The following is a 17,063-nucleotide window of genomic DNA, read 5'->3' as shown; positions in this document are numbered from 1 at the left end:
TAAAGTTATCAATAATTATCCAGCATGATGGGCAGCGAGGAACTAAGTCTTGAATTTCAATTGCCTTACTTTACTTGTAAATAGGAACATTTAGTGAAATTCAAGCAAGTTACTTTGAGCATATTTTTTCTATTTTTAATTAAATTAACAGAAACAATAACATCTAAGAACTGGTCTAGTGCCTATTAATAGGTGACACTCTCCATTAGGTGCTGCAAAATTTTAATTCTCATAAATTCCTGTGAAAATTTTGTTTCAGGTGATTGTGGCCTGCTTACAGTATATTCAGCACATAAGAACCTTCTGGCTTTATGAGGCGCTCATAAGACCTTCCGGGATCATAACCACATGCACGGGCATGGATGGGTTCTCAAGCTCTCCTCACTGGAGTCGTCTCTCAGAGGTGTCCTTGCAGACTTGGTGGGAAAAGGCATGTGCGCAAGGATTCCTACTGCTGAGTAGTACCTTTCCTCAGTGAACTGCAGCTCCGCCAGAGAAATACACATTCTTGAACACCCCGTGTTTAAGGTACGCTTGGGTCTACAACACACAGCATACTGATGTTGCCATGATTTACTGCTTGAGCAATTGTTTTGTAAAACGCTGGGAAGGGACACCAACTTATTAGTTCCTGAGTGTACAGCAATGTGGCCTGCAGCGTTCTTGCACCTATTTTAGATTTGCAGTTTGGCTGTAAGTGGAATTCTATTTCTCTTTTAGGGAAAAGAAAAATAATCTTAAAAGCTATTTAAATGGTTGCAGGCAATTAGCACGTGCCATCTCCACACCCTTCCCACCTTACTCATACAGTTAGATGCCCATGCAAACAAGCCATTGGTATCTTTTGTATCAAATCACACCAGCTAAAATAATAATCCAAAACACAGTATTTCTTTAATTCCAAAATTCATACAAGTTTACAAATCAATATGCCACCACAGAAAGTAGTGAAAGGAAGATAATATATGTTCAGCAACATTTTACTGTATTATAACAATGTTCAAACATGGTTAAATTTGACATAATACTGCAAGACATTTTTAATATAAAGAATTAATGATTGAATGAGGAGGAGATACAGAGAATACCATTAATTTATTTGTTCCTGACCAATACAATATTTAGCTTCTAGAAAATAATTAAATATTGGTGAAATGCTGTATCTAGATCATATGAGCTCTATTTCTATTAAAATCCTGAAACAAGATGGCAACACTGACAAAGTGAAACAAGACTTTATTAATTATTGAAGTTAATAAATAGAAATCTGTCAAAACATCACAGTGAAAGATGTTATTTTTACTCCACCTCTCCCTTTCTCTGTAAAGATAAACTTTATTTTTTTTTTTTTCCAAATCTCTGTTAAATAGAAGCTTTAAGCTATTCTGGGGGAATTTACTTTCAATTTAATCCTCAAAATATTGTAATACCAACTTACTAAAAACTTTTAGAATTTTTTTTTTTTCAAAAGCTAGGTCGCAGCAGTGGGCATTGCACTGAGCTTTGGACAATAAAGACAGCAACAATAACAGAACTAAATGTGGGAGCTCCTTAAAGCAGGAGGCAAAATTTATTCTGTTTTTCACCCTGAGTACATTGTCTTTTTTTTTTTAGTTCACAGCAGCGGTGCAGGTCTTAACTCCTTAAGATACAAATAAAACCACACGACGTGAACGCATTAAAAGATGCAGTTCTGGTATACCTGACAGTTCAATGCAAATGTAGGCTTTTAGCTTGGTTTACTTTATCATTACAGTGTTGAAAGACATGAAGAAATGGGCTCATATTCTAGTCGCTACTTCAGATGCCAGTGGTGCTCAGCCAGACCCGTCCTGGCACCGTCTGCCAGGTCCCCAGGTGACAGCGTGGCTCCCCCTGCCCCGGCTCCGACCCCCTGCTAGCTGCAGCCGATGTGAGGGGCTTTTGGTTGATCCCAAGTGGCAAGATAGAGGTGAGAATGATAAGATAGTCTGTGCTGGCTGGATCATCCTCCAATTTTATGATGATAGAAAATTGTGGCTCTGACTATATTTATACTCAGGTTAAGTGACAGCTATTTTTAAACAAATTCTCTGATGTAGCTGTAGTATCACTAATCATGGATCTGGGTTTGAAGCATCTCCGCTGGAAAAAAAGCACTAATCTCATCTGGAAGGTGTGGTCTGATTTCTGTAATATCAGAGACACTTTCATCTCTTTGTTTCACAGCTTTCATTTGGTTTTCAAGGGAAAAAAAAAAAAAAAAAAAGAATGGTCATCTGATAAATTTTTTACATCAAACCTGAGGTTGTGGTGCTTTTCTAAGAGCTGCTCCGTGTGGCCAACGCAGAAGGTGGGGCTGCCCTGTCCCACACCACATCAGAGGTCGGTAAAGTCCACCACAGCAAGGGACACGCAGAACCGTAGGTAAATGCTAAACCCAACAAATAAATAGAGTCTTGTAGACCTACAAATGGCTGTGAATACTTTCAGTGATTTTTAAGAGACACTGCTCCTGGTCCTACCATGTCTCAAATCATCGGTAAAAATGGTATTTAGCTTAAATAATTATCAGCATTTAGCTTAAATAAATTTTTTAGTACTTGTTGAGCCAACACATATATCACAACTTGAGAAAATTCAGGGAGACTACTTTTCATTTGAAACAACTGATTTCACTTACAAGGACAATATGTATTATCTGAAAGAAGAGAGAGATGGGAGACATTCTAGAACCTTTTCAATTGGTTATGTGAAGAAGAAATTAGCATTTGATTAAGCATCATTCTTCTGCACCCACAGCAACATGCTGTGATGCGTGATCCTACTGATGAGTGTAAGATAGGAGATAATTTCATTTTCTCTTTGTGTGCATGTAGGCATCTGCATTCCTATCTGACTCTGTGGAACATAGGTATGTCTGTAAATGTCGTATGTTGTAGATCACATTTAAATGATTTGTCCACCTTGATAAAAATTTATGCATTGATCCCTTTTTGCCAGCTGGAATGTATTACGTGTTGCATGGAAAGTGTTATTTTCTTCTTTGCCTTTTTTACATATTTTTAATTTTTTTCCTCAAGGATTACTCACTCGGGAGTTTCTCAGGATTTATCCTGATTTCTCCCATGTAGCATGTAGCACCATTGGCAGTTACGTATATAATGTATTATTTCCAATGGGCTGTTGTAGCAACTTGAAGACATCTGAAATCATCAATGCAGAGAGAAACCAACTCCAGGCAGCTCAATAAGGTAAAGCAAACTTGCTTCACTGGAGATAGTGACATACCAAAATCTTGTTATTTTATTGCATGGATAACACTTTACAGCTGTCATTTTTCTGCCAGTTGATATTTAGCATATAAAAATAGTATATACAGTTCTAAGTCTGTGTGTGGGTACAATACATGATGGATATAGTTCTAATTTTGCAAGTATACTACATTTTAACATAAGTTCCAATAAAGGCAACTCTTTCTGTCCAATTATATAATTTTGCTTTAGTAGTTGGCTGATTTGTGAGCCAAAGAATGCATCTGATTATTTATCATCAAAATGATAAGAAGTTATATGAGAAATTAAAGATTAGCTGGTATTCTGCCTGTAGCAATGGCTAGTAGTGAATACTTTACAAGAAACACAAACATGGAGGGTAGGGAAAGCCTAAGCGGTACCTCACCTTTGTAGCCTCATGTCTTATGGCAAAAAGCAGCTTGAGGAAGTCTAAGCCAGAAGTTGTGTCCCCATCTTCGTGTTTTAACTCTTAAAATGAGTAGGTGGCACCTGTCTTTCCGTCCATGCTCCAGCCCTAGTACAGAGGAATGTTTTCTTGCAAAGTCAATTCATCCACTTAATCCAAAGTGTTTAACAAGTTTTGGTTGATTATGTAACCCCCGTGGACCCTGGCATGTCAGTGGAGCTACTGTCTTATATAAAGTTTATTTAGTCTGACCTTACCTTTGTCCACGTTATTCTGCCTGCACAGCAGCAATCTTTCTGCCTTTAGTATCTTGGCTGCTCTCAAATGTTTCAAAGTGATTAAGACAACACTGAGGTCTATTTAATTGCTCCACTTGTTTCCTTTGAAGTGAAATACTGTCTTTTATACTTCAAAGTCAACACCATAGGCTTTTATAGGATATTGGACACACATTTCTAAATTTGGCAACAACAATAAAGAGTTTAAGCAGGAGAAGTATTTATAAGTACTAGTGTAAATTTTTAAGTTTACTCTTCAAATTCTAAAAATAAAAATTAGGATTCTACCAGAATTGCTGACAAACCTTAACTCTAATGGCCTGATCACTCCTGTATGATTTAGTGCCAAAGAATACATTTTTGCTGCTTCCTTGATGTCAAAGTGGTGTTTCTATATTTATAAAATGATGGGCCTCACAGAAGCTAAACTGTTTTCTCCAAATGGAATCCTAATGGCTCTTATCGATTCCATTAAAAAAGGAAGGTGCTGCTTCCTTTTATTTGCTACAAGCATGCAGATGGTTATTTTATGTGGTTATTGATATTTTGGGGTCTATACGTCATTAGATTTTTACTAAAATGTAAGTGGTCTTAACAGTCATATAAATCTACATTTTTTACAAAAAGGTTTGTCAATTGCTTTAAAAATAATAGAGTGCCAGCTGTTGGAAAGCATTCTCCTGTTACTAGAAGTGCTCTTTACTAAAATAATGCACCCCATTTATACAAACCTGGTCTTGTCGTAAATATCAGTAAAGAGGGAGATCTAATTTTAGCCACCAAATTGCCTTCCTGCCTTTAGGCTGACATCTAAAACAACAACCTTCAATTTTATAAACTAAGAACATTCCACAAGAATGTATTGCAGGTTCTGAGGTAAAAATCACATCTACACAGACCTTTTATTGCCTGAAAAAAGAAATACTTACACTTCACAATTAAAAACTAAAACCAGGGCACATGAAAGACAAAAATAAATTGTAATATGTACACACATTAGAAAGGATAAATAGCAAATATATTGTAATACTGCATTAAATGTATGTGTATGTGAATTTCAGACCCCCCCCCCAAATGTTGTGTACATTAATTCAAAGGATAAATAAGTGCTAATGTAAGACAGAGAATTTCTTAGTGTAAACAACACCACAGGCTTTTTTTAATAGGCCTTTGGGCCAACTTAGAAAAAAACATGTATTGCCTTTCACACTCCATACCACTTAATTTCAATAGTACTGTATTCACATATACAATTTCAAGATAGTATAAAAAATTATGGATCTAAGAAGCATTCTTCACACTCAACAAAAACAGGCTGCAGACACTCTAAGGATTTTCTGTTCACTTTTACAGGGCCACTGGCTGAAGACATACTGATTCACCCGTGAGTTCTTCCTCAAAGCAGTGCAAGAGTCCTTAAACATAAAAAGTCACATTAGTAATCACTGCTCAAGCCTACTAGTGAAAACTTTTGTGCCTAATTTAGTTTCTGATTTTGGATTCACACTAGCATGATGTCAAAGCTGTCACCACTGCCTACCATAGGGAAGAAAGTTAATGATCCCTCTGGTTTGAATGGCAAGCCACAGACAGCAAGGAGTGTTTCTAAACATGAGGCATTTCATTGCATTCATAGTGTCACGTTACGTGTCCTTCAAATCCTGTTTATGTATTTCTGAGGATCCAGAGTATGTCAACATTAAAAACCAAAAACATCTGTGACTTGTTCTGTATGAATGTTCAACGTATTTTCTTGAAGCATGCTCACTGGCATTTTAAAAAAGACAGCTGAGTTATACTAGGAATAATTTCTGGCAACTGTATTTACTGGCACCAGAGAAAATTACAGTTCTTCACTAAAGTACTGATGACATGAGGACTTGTGGCTTGTTGTCTAAGACAGGCTGTGGCCACTGAAAATAAAAATACATGCACAGTTGCTCACACTCTCAGTTTTTTTTAAAAAAATAATTCCTCCCACTGGCCCAGTGCATTGTTAAGCAGTCCCATCCATTCCACTTTTCTCTGTGGACTGACAAGTGAAGTCTCTCTTCCCCCATGCTCTCAGTGCTTTTCACACTCCTCCCTCAGTTACCCTCAGTCACAACTCTGTGAAGTCCAACGAGTTCCTGGTAACAGGCTCTCAAGCGATTGTCTTCAGTTCTTCCTGACTTGTGGGGCTCTGATGAAGAAGTCCACCGACTCCTCTGTGTGGGTTAACCACAGAACCATGGTCTGCCTTAACAGTGACCAACACTTCATGTGGATTCTCCTTCGAGACAAAACATTTGCCCATTGGTAAAGGCGAGGGCCTCATCCTCTGTTAACTTCAGGGGAAGCTGTAGCACACACTCACACTCAGTCAAGTTCCAGTGCAATCTCAGGTCTTCAGGACACAATGGTTTCCCCAAAGAAATTGTTACATAAAATATGGGACATGGTCAAATAGTTATGGACGATGAAACCTGAAATGATAAATCATTAAAAAACTCAGAATTATATTATTTCAACTGACAATGGCACTGATCTTCATCCTGCTCTCACAGCTGTTTACTTTTGTTGCCCAAACTGAATTATTCCCAATTTTCCTGGTCTAAGTGGGATTAGAGTCAGCCCTATTATCCCCCATTGTCTGCCTGTCTGTCTGTACTAGAAAACCAAACAGGTCTATGGTGTGGCTCAGGCACAGGTGTATGTCCATCTGTTTGTAACATTAACCTGTTACTGTCCCTGGTACAGTTTTGCTTGGGCCAACCAGCGCCCTTCCAGATACTGCTTGGGCATGGCTGGGATTAGCACAGGCCAACAGGCAGACTGGGTATGGGGGAACATCACCCTGTAAGAGGTTAACTGTCTGAATTCAAGTTGCGCCAAGCCTGCTGGCCTCAGGGCTGGAGAACAGTCTCCAGTCTGTTTTCTTGACCAGTACAGATTTAACCACAATGCATCTACTATTTGAAGACACCGGAGGTAAATCAGAAAAACTTTTCTAACCCATAGAACTTAAATTTCTCGTTTTTAGTCCTTCTGCAAAATGAGGCTAACAAAAACTTTGGATTTTTTTTAAGTAAGCAATAATTTTTATAGCTCTGCAGAATCTTTCAGCCTATTAACAGCAGCCAGCTGTGACACAAGAAGGCCTGAATCCACCTAATTGTTTCCCATTCTTAGGTAGAGCATGTGCATCACTCCAGATGGCCTGTATGATGGATAGAGAGGGAGGTTCCTCCAAAGGCTGTTGCCAACCTTTTCTAGAACAAGCTAGGAGGCGGCAGCAACAGAAATTCTAATTCAGCTTAAATGCAGTGAATCCAAGGAAAAGGGTAAGGAGGACGTCAATGTCAGGTGCACAATGTATCTATCACCAGACTTCTAAATCTCTGCTTAAATGGTTTTAAAAAGACATCTTTCCATGAAGTAGTAAATGATGCAGCAACTTTACAACGGCATAGGTGGTGATGCACCTGACACAGTACACTTATCTAAGTTTTTGTTTGACACATTTTCTCTTACCAGTTCTAGAGAAAAGAAAACAAGCCACACATTACCCCAGTGATGTGGTACAGCACAGTGCAGGGATGCTTTTCTCAAATAAAGGAGGTGCACACAAAAGCTGACATTCACAAGTGTGCAGCTCATCTGTTAAGTGAGGGTATAGTGCATTGTGAAAAAGACACAGGGTTTTTATATTTGTGCAGAACAACAATGTACTGGACTATATATAGCACTTCCATTAGAAGCACTTTATAAACATTTACTAATATCCTCTTCCCAAACTTGTATTTATTTCTCTATTTTTAGAAACTCAGGTTTTGGATTCTGTGGTGAAGTAACAGAAGGAATCAATCTAAATTACCAGGGGCAGAAAAACAGTTCAACTGACAGTCAACACAGTAAATGGTGAACAATGAAAACCAGTGTTTTTTCTTTCCCAAGTTTAATATCAAATTTGAACAATTCAAAGATCAGAGCTTCTTATGTCAAATACGTAATAATATAAGAAACTGTATGTTTTAAGGTGGTTTTGTTTAATAAGCAGCTTCCTTGTTGTCTCATTCTATCACAGAGCTTCACAAATAGACCTTTGTTAACCAGCTGCCAGTGCACGTGCCTTTTGGTTTGTATTATCTCAGTGATCATTCTTGAAAAATATTAAAATATGAGTAATTCATTCTCTGGCCAGAGACTTTTGTCTATGATTTACTTCAAACTTCTGTTTTATCAATCCAAATGTAGTGGTGAGCTACATATTTTTTAATGAGAGGTCCTGGAGGAAATGGAGTCTCTTCTTATTTTCTAAATTGCAATTGACTTAAAACATCTGCATCTACTTCTGCTCTTAATTAGTTTTTTCTAGTGCTACTCTAGAGACTTCTGTGCAGTGGCTCTACAATATGACCAGTGAAAATAAGAGGGTGGAGGGAACAGAGAGAGCCTGATTTCCCTCAGGTTGAGTTTCTTCCAGGACCCTATAGCATCATTGCCTATGTTTATCACAATTTGGCTGTGCCTGATTTTCACTTCATTTGCCAAGGAAGGCCCGACACTTTTTAGCTGGTTTGTCACTCCACTGGTTCTCTGAGGTTTTTTTGTTCATCTCTCAAGAATCCAACTGTAATCACTTTCAACTGTTTTCAATTTTTGTGAAAAAATATCTGATTCTTTTTGTATGACTCATGCCTATCTGTACTTATGCTTCTATATCGCAATGCAACTCAAAAAACCTAACAACTTAAGCAGGAGTTTGCATTCCATCTCTCCCTGCACACAGCCAGGTTTCTATTCCTGCTCATTTTCCTTCTCTCCCTTAGGGTGCCCATTTTTTTTAAGTAGTATTTTTATATATTCTGAAGAAGACATGCTTCCTACTGCCTGAAGAGAAAATTACATCAGAAACCAAATGAAAAGAGACAAATCCATGTTTGAAAAGGACATTTTCTAGTGGTCAGAATGCAACACTAGATTGAAATCCTGCCTCCTGGTTCATCTCCCAGCTTAGGTCTGTGAAACTGGTTTGATTTTTCTAAAAACTAATTTATTCATTTTATAGCTACACTGAAGTGGGCTTACAATATTATTTTTTAAAATCCATGTTTTGGTGGAAAAAAAATACTGAAGTTGTGAAGTCAACCACTTAACTAGGAGATGCCACAAATCACCAAACATCCATCTCCTGTTGTGAATTTTCCTTGTGAAACTCTCTTTAATTAGAGGACTCACACTCATTTGCTTGGATCCTGAGTTTTATTGAAACAGTAGCAGGAAAAGGAAGTGACCCGGTCTTGGGCAATTGTTTCTATCTGACTTAACTCTGCGTGGTAGTGAAGACAATAATACTATGTATGCAATGCTGGGTGATCCTAACAGCAAGTTCTGCTTGCTGGTGGCAGGTCTTAGCATTCAGAGCTTCGAAAGATATGAACAGATATCCTAGAGATGGCAGAAAGCGCCTCCCTCCTCCTGGGAATAGCTCTGCCAAATTTGAAGTCTTGCTAAGAGCTGTGGACTTGGTGTTATCCAGGACAGAGAGTGAAGCACATCCAAATTAAAACATTAGAAGTAGCAAACAAGAAAATCAGAATCTGCATTGTTCCCCTGAAACTGTTGCCAGGAGCCTAGGGAACTCTTAGGAAGCTGCCCAAAACAATAGTGAGCTTTTCTGAAGTTCAACACATCATCCAGTTTTCACTTACTGAAGACATCTTCAAAAATGTGTATTTTCATGAGCAACGGAGCACTGACAGAGAAGGACATGCCTTTTTCATAACTGAGAACTGTTAACTTCATCTGGGAGAAATGCTGAGTCCTTTCAAAGGATTATTTTTAGATCTCCCACGCAATCTTTCATGTAGCAACTGATCCACTGCAGTCACCTTCACTACTACCCAGCTTCAGGAATGGCACCAGAATCACTGGGAATCACTCCAGAATCACTGGTGGGATTCAAGGAGACTCATGGTAGGAATCCATAGAAGGAGCCAGTCATGACACAACTGCAGAGGACCTGCAGAGGGTTGCTGTCACACTCATCTCTCCAAATGATGCAAGAAGAGGGATTCACCCACCTGGTAAATTGCCGACTTTCCTCATGTACTTCCATTTCTGTGCTTTTAAATTCATTCAGCTCTTTCCGTATTGCTGCCTAATAAAAAATAATGATATATGCAACCATGAGAAATATGAATCTTAAAGAAAGCAATCTGAGAAGAACCTGGCCCTACTCTTGCAGCTTCCCTTACAGTTCCTGCTTTCCAGTCTCCCTTGCTGTAATCCACAACTCTCACACATTTCTCATCATCAACAGGAGTGACTTTTTTCAATTACAGCTATTTGGAGCAGTAATACACTACAAAGAAACTTAAAGCATCAAACACCATCAATAAACAGAGAAACACCCAATCTACTACAGTGGGTGAACCCACCTCCCCATTGAAATATAGCACTTGTTCCAGACAAAAATGGGCAAGGCATTGGGTCACCTGGACAGTGACCTGCTGAGCATCCAGCTGGGGGGGATTATATTAATACCTCCAGACGCAGCCTCTGAGGAGCTGGTGCGTCCCACTGCCTGCGTGGGCACTGCACACAGCCGGGGCCGTGCCTCTACCCACTGAGAACATGAATTCAGGAATGCAAGATGAACAACATTTTCTTAAGTGGAATTACTCACTTGGTTTGATTAGTGACAGACAAGCAGCATGATAAAATTATAGCATCACTAGATGAGGTCTCATAAATGAGAAACTTCATTTTAAGCAGGGGATGGTTCTGTTCTGCCACAACAGCACACTCACATGAGGCTGCTGTAATAGCTCAGTTATTTCTGAGCATCAAATCAGTGGCAAAGACACCAGAGCTCCAGCTCTGTAATGTTATTACAGTGCAATCTTCCGCTCCCACTGGGATAAGAGATATGGCTTCCTTTGGAGAAAAGGGTGAGGGAGTTTCCAGGCAACCCAGGGTCTTTGCCTTTCTGCTGAGGCCAACAAACATGGGGATTACAGAGCCAGACCTCTGTTCATTACAAAATGAACAGAGATTAAAAACTGCCACCCTAAAGTATGTAGGAAACTCCACTGTTTGATCTAGTGCAGTTCACCTTCGTTTTCTGTGAAGATGAGCCTTTCTGTGAAGATGAGCAGAGGTGCTGGGTGCTGTAATCTCTCACAGACTACATGAGAGTGCCCAGCACCTCACAAAAACCAACATCCTCAAACATTTCTGAGTACATTTTTACTGTCTCCACCTTGACTTGTTATGAGGTTTTCCTTTGATTGTCAGATGAGCTGGCATTAATACTAAAATCCAAGCTGAAATGAAATCAGTGCTTCACAGTCCTTAGATAAAAGATAAAGAGTTCTTGCATGTATCACTTTTCATGCCAAGCACATCTCATAGGACTTCCATAAAAGTTGGTTTGAACCCAGTGTAACAGGGCCGGCAGTTTTTGGTACATAAATCCTACAGCTTTCCTTTTAAGAAGTGGCATAGGAGGAAAATAGAAGAGTATTTTATGGCAATCTTTGACTGATCTGTCTTTTAAAAGAGAATCACAAAATAATTTGTCTTACTCTTTGTAGTTAAGGATCTACTAACTGTTTGGGCCAAACACCCTAAGACAGTGTGCTGCACGCATACAGTCAGTTCCAGCACTGTTGGTTGTGGCCAAGAAATGTTAGGAGGATGGAGCAGCTTTTACTTTTTTTCACTTGAATAAGTTGTAAAAGTAACTCTCCATGGCAGGCCCTTGCCTTCAGAAACCTTGTTTAAAGTCAAGGGTTGTAGCCATTTTTGATAACAGCATGTGCCTGGCATAACAAGGTTTAAAAAACACAAGAAATTCTGACCTGAACTGTCATAATGGAGAAGGTAAATATGCTCCCAACAGGCACCTGAGTGGGTTTTCTTAGCTGCAAGCAGTAGATGCACAGTAGCACCATGACAATTTTGCTGCCTCCAGCGGATGTCATTTGTCATGCCAGTGTCAAGAGAATGTACACCAGAGGAAAGACCCCCAAAAGTGAGAGATAGAAGCATTTTTTTATAATCTACATTTGTCCCTTGCCTTGTCTGCGGGAGTTAACCTGGCCCAGGGCTTGTCAGCACGACGGTCATAATCTGGAGAATCCGTGACCTCCACGTACTCGTTAAATCGAAGGATTCTTCTTGCTTGAAGTTCAGCCACTGTAGGCCTCAGGCTGAGCTGTAAGTGGGAGGCAGAAAATAGTACGTTTAATAAGATGAAAAAAAAATAAAACAAAAGCTGAGGATATGATGTAATCTCAAGAGAACTTTGATGGTATTTCTAAACGGGGTCACTTTCAGGTGTCTAAAAAAAGGCACCATCCTGGGAGTGCTGCACAGGAACGGGGAAGCAGCACAACCTAATTTCTTCAGTTATAAAAACAGTCTTTGTTGGGCAGGTCAGCGAGAATTGTGACAGTTAGCCCTGGAATATTAATTGTGACTTTGCAACTGTCACACCATTTACCCCATGAGACAGTAGGTCCTTTTGCATTAATGATTACACAGTCTGCTGTGTTCAACTATACTACTGAAAATAAGCAGGAAGTGCCTGCCTAACTAAAAAGATTGTTTTTGAAAATCTAGGGGACAGATAATCATTATGATGCCAAATTGTTTCAGCCACCTCAAATACCATCCACTTTAACTAATTAAGGATGACCATATTACGGAAACTGTACTTCTGCAGAGAAGGGCAGACTAGGGAGACATATTGAAAACACCAGCCCTCCACCTGCAGAACAAACACCCAAAATCAGAGCAGCAGATCCGTAATGGCTTTATCTCCAAGTGCAATGAGCGCAATCCCCCTGCAGCAGCCAAGACCACTGACATGTCTGGAGGAATGGTGAAGGGGTTTCTTAGGGCCCACACTGTTTGTAGACCTCTTGGCTGCTCTAGGGAAGAGTGGATCTACAAGGTGTGGCTGCCTTCCAACATACGTGACAGCCGTGGTTATGCTCACAGAGGAACCACATGTAATTTCTCTCCCCTGCTTACAGGGACAAATATTAAGCATGACCAGACTCCGTACGCTTTTCCAGGTAGGGGAAGCTGGACAGGATGGAGTTTCCTTCAAGATGGACTTGGCTTGTACTGCTTTTTGAACAGACTTCTGATCTGGAGGCATGACTGATGGACATTTGCAGTAATGAATGCACACTGATTTTTAGAATCTTATAAAAAAATAATCCTACGTACACAAGTAGACAATATAAAAAACACATCATCACCTTTCTACTGAGTCTACGTTTTATTTCTCTTTTGGCTTCCTGTTCCTCTTCTTCATTCTTCTCTGTTTTTAGAAGAGATAAAAATGAGTGAATATTTAAGTGTTATAACTGTACATACTGTATTTCTCTTGGTTGAAACCTTCAGGACTTAAAGCCCTGACTCATATTTCCTTGTATTTCTGGGTGACCCTGCATGTGTTGTCTGCTTTCTGGATTTTGTGTACTCTCATTTCTTTCCCCTGTCCTCATTTCCCTCAGTTCTGTAGACATCTCAAGTCACCACTGTGGGTCAGGAACACAGCAAGGAAGAGGCGTCTGTCATCTCCTTTCTGTGTAACAGTAAAGAAGAAGTACCCTGAAAGAGCTGTCTAATGTTTCAATTACTTCTCATAACCTTAAAATCACTGTTGCTTTTACTTCCAACGTGCTGCCTGTTGACTTTAAAGCCTAATTATTTGTAAGAGTCAAGAAAAAGGTTTGCTCTGAGTATCTGAATCAGCCAAGTGTCCTCTGCTGCTCAGGATGCAATGAATCAATGACAATTAGTTTCACTGTCAGTTGTTACTGAAAATTGATTTTGCTACTTTAATATTTTTTTCCGATTTTATATATAATGGCCATATGATTCAGTACTCAAACCCGCTTGATTACAGGCCAATATCTAGACCAAGTGAACAAGTATAACATAAAATGACACATATTTTTTTAATGTATTTGGGTGTGAGACTGGAATGTGCTTTTAACAAATTTCTGTGCTAACCAAACTTGATTTCTTGAGTGCCAGTGAAAATCATACTTACAAAGGCATGCTCATACAGACTCAGAAGTTTTTTAAATCAATGTACGTTTTGAAGAATATTATATGCCCTTTCAGTCCACCTCTGACGGTAATACACAAAGTTAACTTTGCTGTGGCTGAAATATCCCACCTGAGACACCCATAAAATTCTGATCCTGGTTTATTCATGGTTGCAGGTTGCATTTGCACGTTGCATTTCAAGCCTAACTATAAATTTAAAGAAATGAATGTATCTATTGTGGATACAGCCAACCCGTATAGATGAAGAAGCAGTTTTAAATCCTGACATAGACAGATTTGCCCTGTCTGCTATGTCCAGCCTGCTGTGATAGCAACCTGGCTGCAGAGGACCTTCCGTGTCATGACTGATACACTGGAGGCAACACTATGACAGGTCATCTTGTGTTACTTGCAGATTTCCTTTGCTGACTCAAAGGCTCTCATGTAAGAAGAATACAAGGGAAAGGGGAAGAGGAACAAATGATAAAAAAGAAAAAGAATAAAGTTACAGTAGGAAAAAGGCAATGCCAACCCAAGACCTGCTCTGTGATAAGAGCTGAAATCAACCCCAGGTTTCCATTGGCAAGATGCAATTGCAGTCTTGCTGCCAGGATTAGGTTGGCCCTAGTGTTGATGGCGATTCTACTGAGATACTGAAATGTGAATATAATTTATGGTTTATTAATAGTTTTTCTCTTAAATGATGAAGAAATGGATGGCCTGTTTCCATAGGGGTACATTAAACTGACTAAAACTGAATAACAGAGTTAAAAATTTATCTACATTAAAAAAAAAAAAAATTAACATATATAACAATAAACAAGTTGGGTGCACTTAAGGACTTATGACTTCAAATGAGAACTCTTCTTATTACATCTTCACCTAACAAAATCAAAAGTTCTCTAGCTTTTAAGCAATCTGGACATCCATAAATCCATGGGTCCAGATGGGATGCACCCACGGGTGCAGAGGTCATTGCTGGACCACTCTCCATCATCTTTGCTAAGTCATGGGAAATGGGAGAGGTGCCTGAGGACTGGAGGAAAGCAAATGTCACTCCAGTCTTCAAAAAGAGAAAGGAGGAGGACCCAGGTAACTATAGACTGGTCAGCCTCACCTCCATCCCTGGAAAGGTGATGGAACAACTTATTCCTGGCACCATCTCAAGGCATATTAAGGATAAGAGGGTCATTAGGGTCAGTCAACATGGCTTCACCAAGGGGAAGTCATGCTTAACCAACCTCATAACCTTTTATGAGGAATAACCAGGTGGATAGATGATGGCCAAGCAGTGGATGTGGCCTATCTTGATTTCAGTAAAGCATTTGACACAGTCTCCCACAGCATCCTTGCTGCTAAACTGAGGAAGTGTGGTCTGGATGAGCAGGTAGTGAGGTGGACTGCAAACTGGCTGAAGGAAAGAAGCCAGAAAGTTGTGGTCAATGGGGCAGAGTCTAGTTGGAGGCCTGTATCTAGTGGAGTGCCTTACGGGTCAGTACCGGGGCCTATATTATTCAATATATTCATCAATGATTTGGACGAGGGAATAGAGTGTTCTATCAGCAAGTTTGCTGATGACACCAAGCTGGGAGGAGTGGCTGACATGCCAGCAGGCTGTGCTGTCATCCAGCGAGACCTGGACAGGCTGGAGAGTTGGGCAGGGAAAGATTTAATGAAATATAATAAGGGCAAGTGTAGAGTCTTGCATCTGGGCAGAAACAACCCCAGGGTCCAGTATAAGTTGGGGAATGACCTGTTAGAGCGCAGGGTAGGGGAAAGGGACCTGGGGGTCCTGGTGGACAACAGGATGACCATGAGCCATACTGAGTTAAGAAGATGTGCGGTGCTAAAAATAATGGATCTGGTGCTCCTGCTTCCTTCAGGTGGTATGGAAAATTCCAGCTGGAGGACCACGTTTTAGCAGCAGGTATGAACTGACTTGCTTGCCCAAACAGGAACACATTAATGCACAGGAACACACTTCTGACTGCTTTCCACCTTAAAAGCAGATCTAATCTGTGTGATGTGGAGAAAGAAAATATAAACACAGCGTTCCCAGCTGCAAGTCCCTTCCTCAGATGTCCTGCTGCTGCTCTACTGGCAAAGGACCAGCCCAGCGAGCGTCCTTTGCTTGCAGGAGTTTCCAGCTAGAACCCAGCAAAACTATGTTTTTCCTCCTTCCCTGCCTGCAGCTTCTGGGAAGTCAAATGGGGATTTGACTCCTAACAGAAACAATTTGTTTAGCAGCACTTATCACGGCCTGGAAGTTAAATGATCCACCAGTCAAAGCTGAATGAGAAGCTGCTCTGGCATCTATACATTATTGCTCCTGCAACTTGCCATAATTGAATCTGGTCACCTTCTGTTCTGTGGGACATTTGTTTTCTAGCAGAAGGGGAAAAGAGAGAAATTGTTCTGCCTGAGGACTGCTCCATTCTTGACCGGAGCGTAAAACCAAACTTTCCATTGTGTCCCTATGGGATTAGCTATGTTTAGACTTCTCTGTGGTCTTGCTAAGGAAAGAGAAAGAAAAGACAAACAAAGCGCTTGCCTCTTGCAGTGCTCTGGAACGCACAAAGCGGTTCCTCTTTCCCGGTTTTACAAGAAAGATAACCATTAATATTCCTTAACTAGCACCAAGAGCTAAACTCTTGTTTTCTACAAAGCCAGTACTAGCAGGCATGCAGGTGCACAGTACAAGAATTCACTGTCCCTTACAAATACAGGAAAAATTACAGTTATCTTTATCCAAAATCCCTGGAAGAATAAAAAGTTTCTTTGCCATAATGCAATACTGTAAATATTACTGGCTTAAAGCCAGTACACAAGAAACCTGTCTATTAAAAACCCAGGGCTTTATCTGCTCCTGCAAGTGGACTCTTGAGTATAGTAACTGTGTTTTAGTGTGGGAAGACTCAGAAGTCAAATTGTTTTCATAGAAATCTGCCTGCAATGTCTTGCAATCGTACTCAGTTACAGGATTTTCAGTAACTGGTTTATCTGGAAATATTATCAAAACAAAACTTCTTGCAAGATAGATTTCCTCAG

General features: G+C 39.9%; 1 protein-coding gene across 7 annotated transcripts in view; it reads right to left on the bottom strand.

Annotated features, from left to right (window-relative positions):
- Positions 1-869: 869 nt before the first annotated feature.
- The window catches only part of PHACTR2 (phosphatase and actin regulator 2), a 142,078-nt gene continuing 125,884 nt past the window's right edge, over positions 870-17,063 (bottom strand). For all 7 annotated transcript variants that reach the window (XM_065057243.1, XM_021294783.2, XM_005507722.4 and 4 more), the window contains 4 exons: positions 13,217-13,278; positions 12,025-12,162; positions 10,025-10,101; positions 870-6,424 (listed from right to left, as the gene is read on the bottom strand). In XM_065057243.1, the coding sequence (XP_064913315.1) occupies positions 6,409-6,424; positions 10,025-10,101; positions 12,025-12,162; positions 13,217-13,278 (293 nt within the window). In that variant the 3' untranslated portion in view covers positions 870-6,408. The remainder of the gene's footprint in view (positions 6,425-10,024; positions 10,102-12,024; positions 12,163-13,216; positions 13,279-17,063) is intronic.

Source organism: Columba livia, chromosome 3 (assembly GCF_036013475.1).
Source record: "Columba livia isolate bColLiv1 breed racing homer chromosome 3, bColLiv1.pat.W.v2, whole genome shotgun sequence".
Lineage (NCBI taxonomy): Eukaryota > Metazoa > Chordata > Aves > Columbiformes > Columbidae > Columba > Columba livia.
The sequence above is the reverse complement of the archived record's forward strand: the minus strand, read 5'-3'. Positions and strand labels throughout refer to the sequence as shown.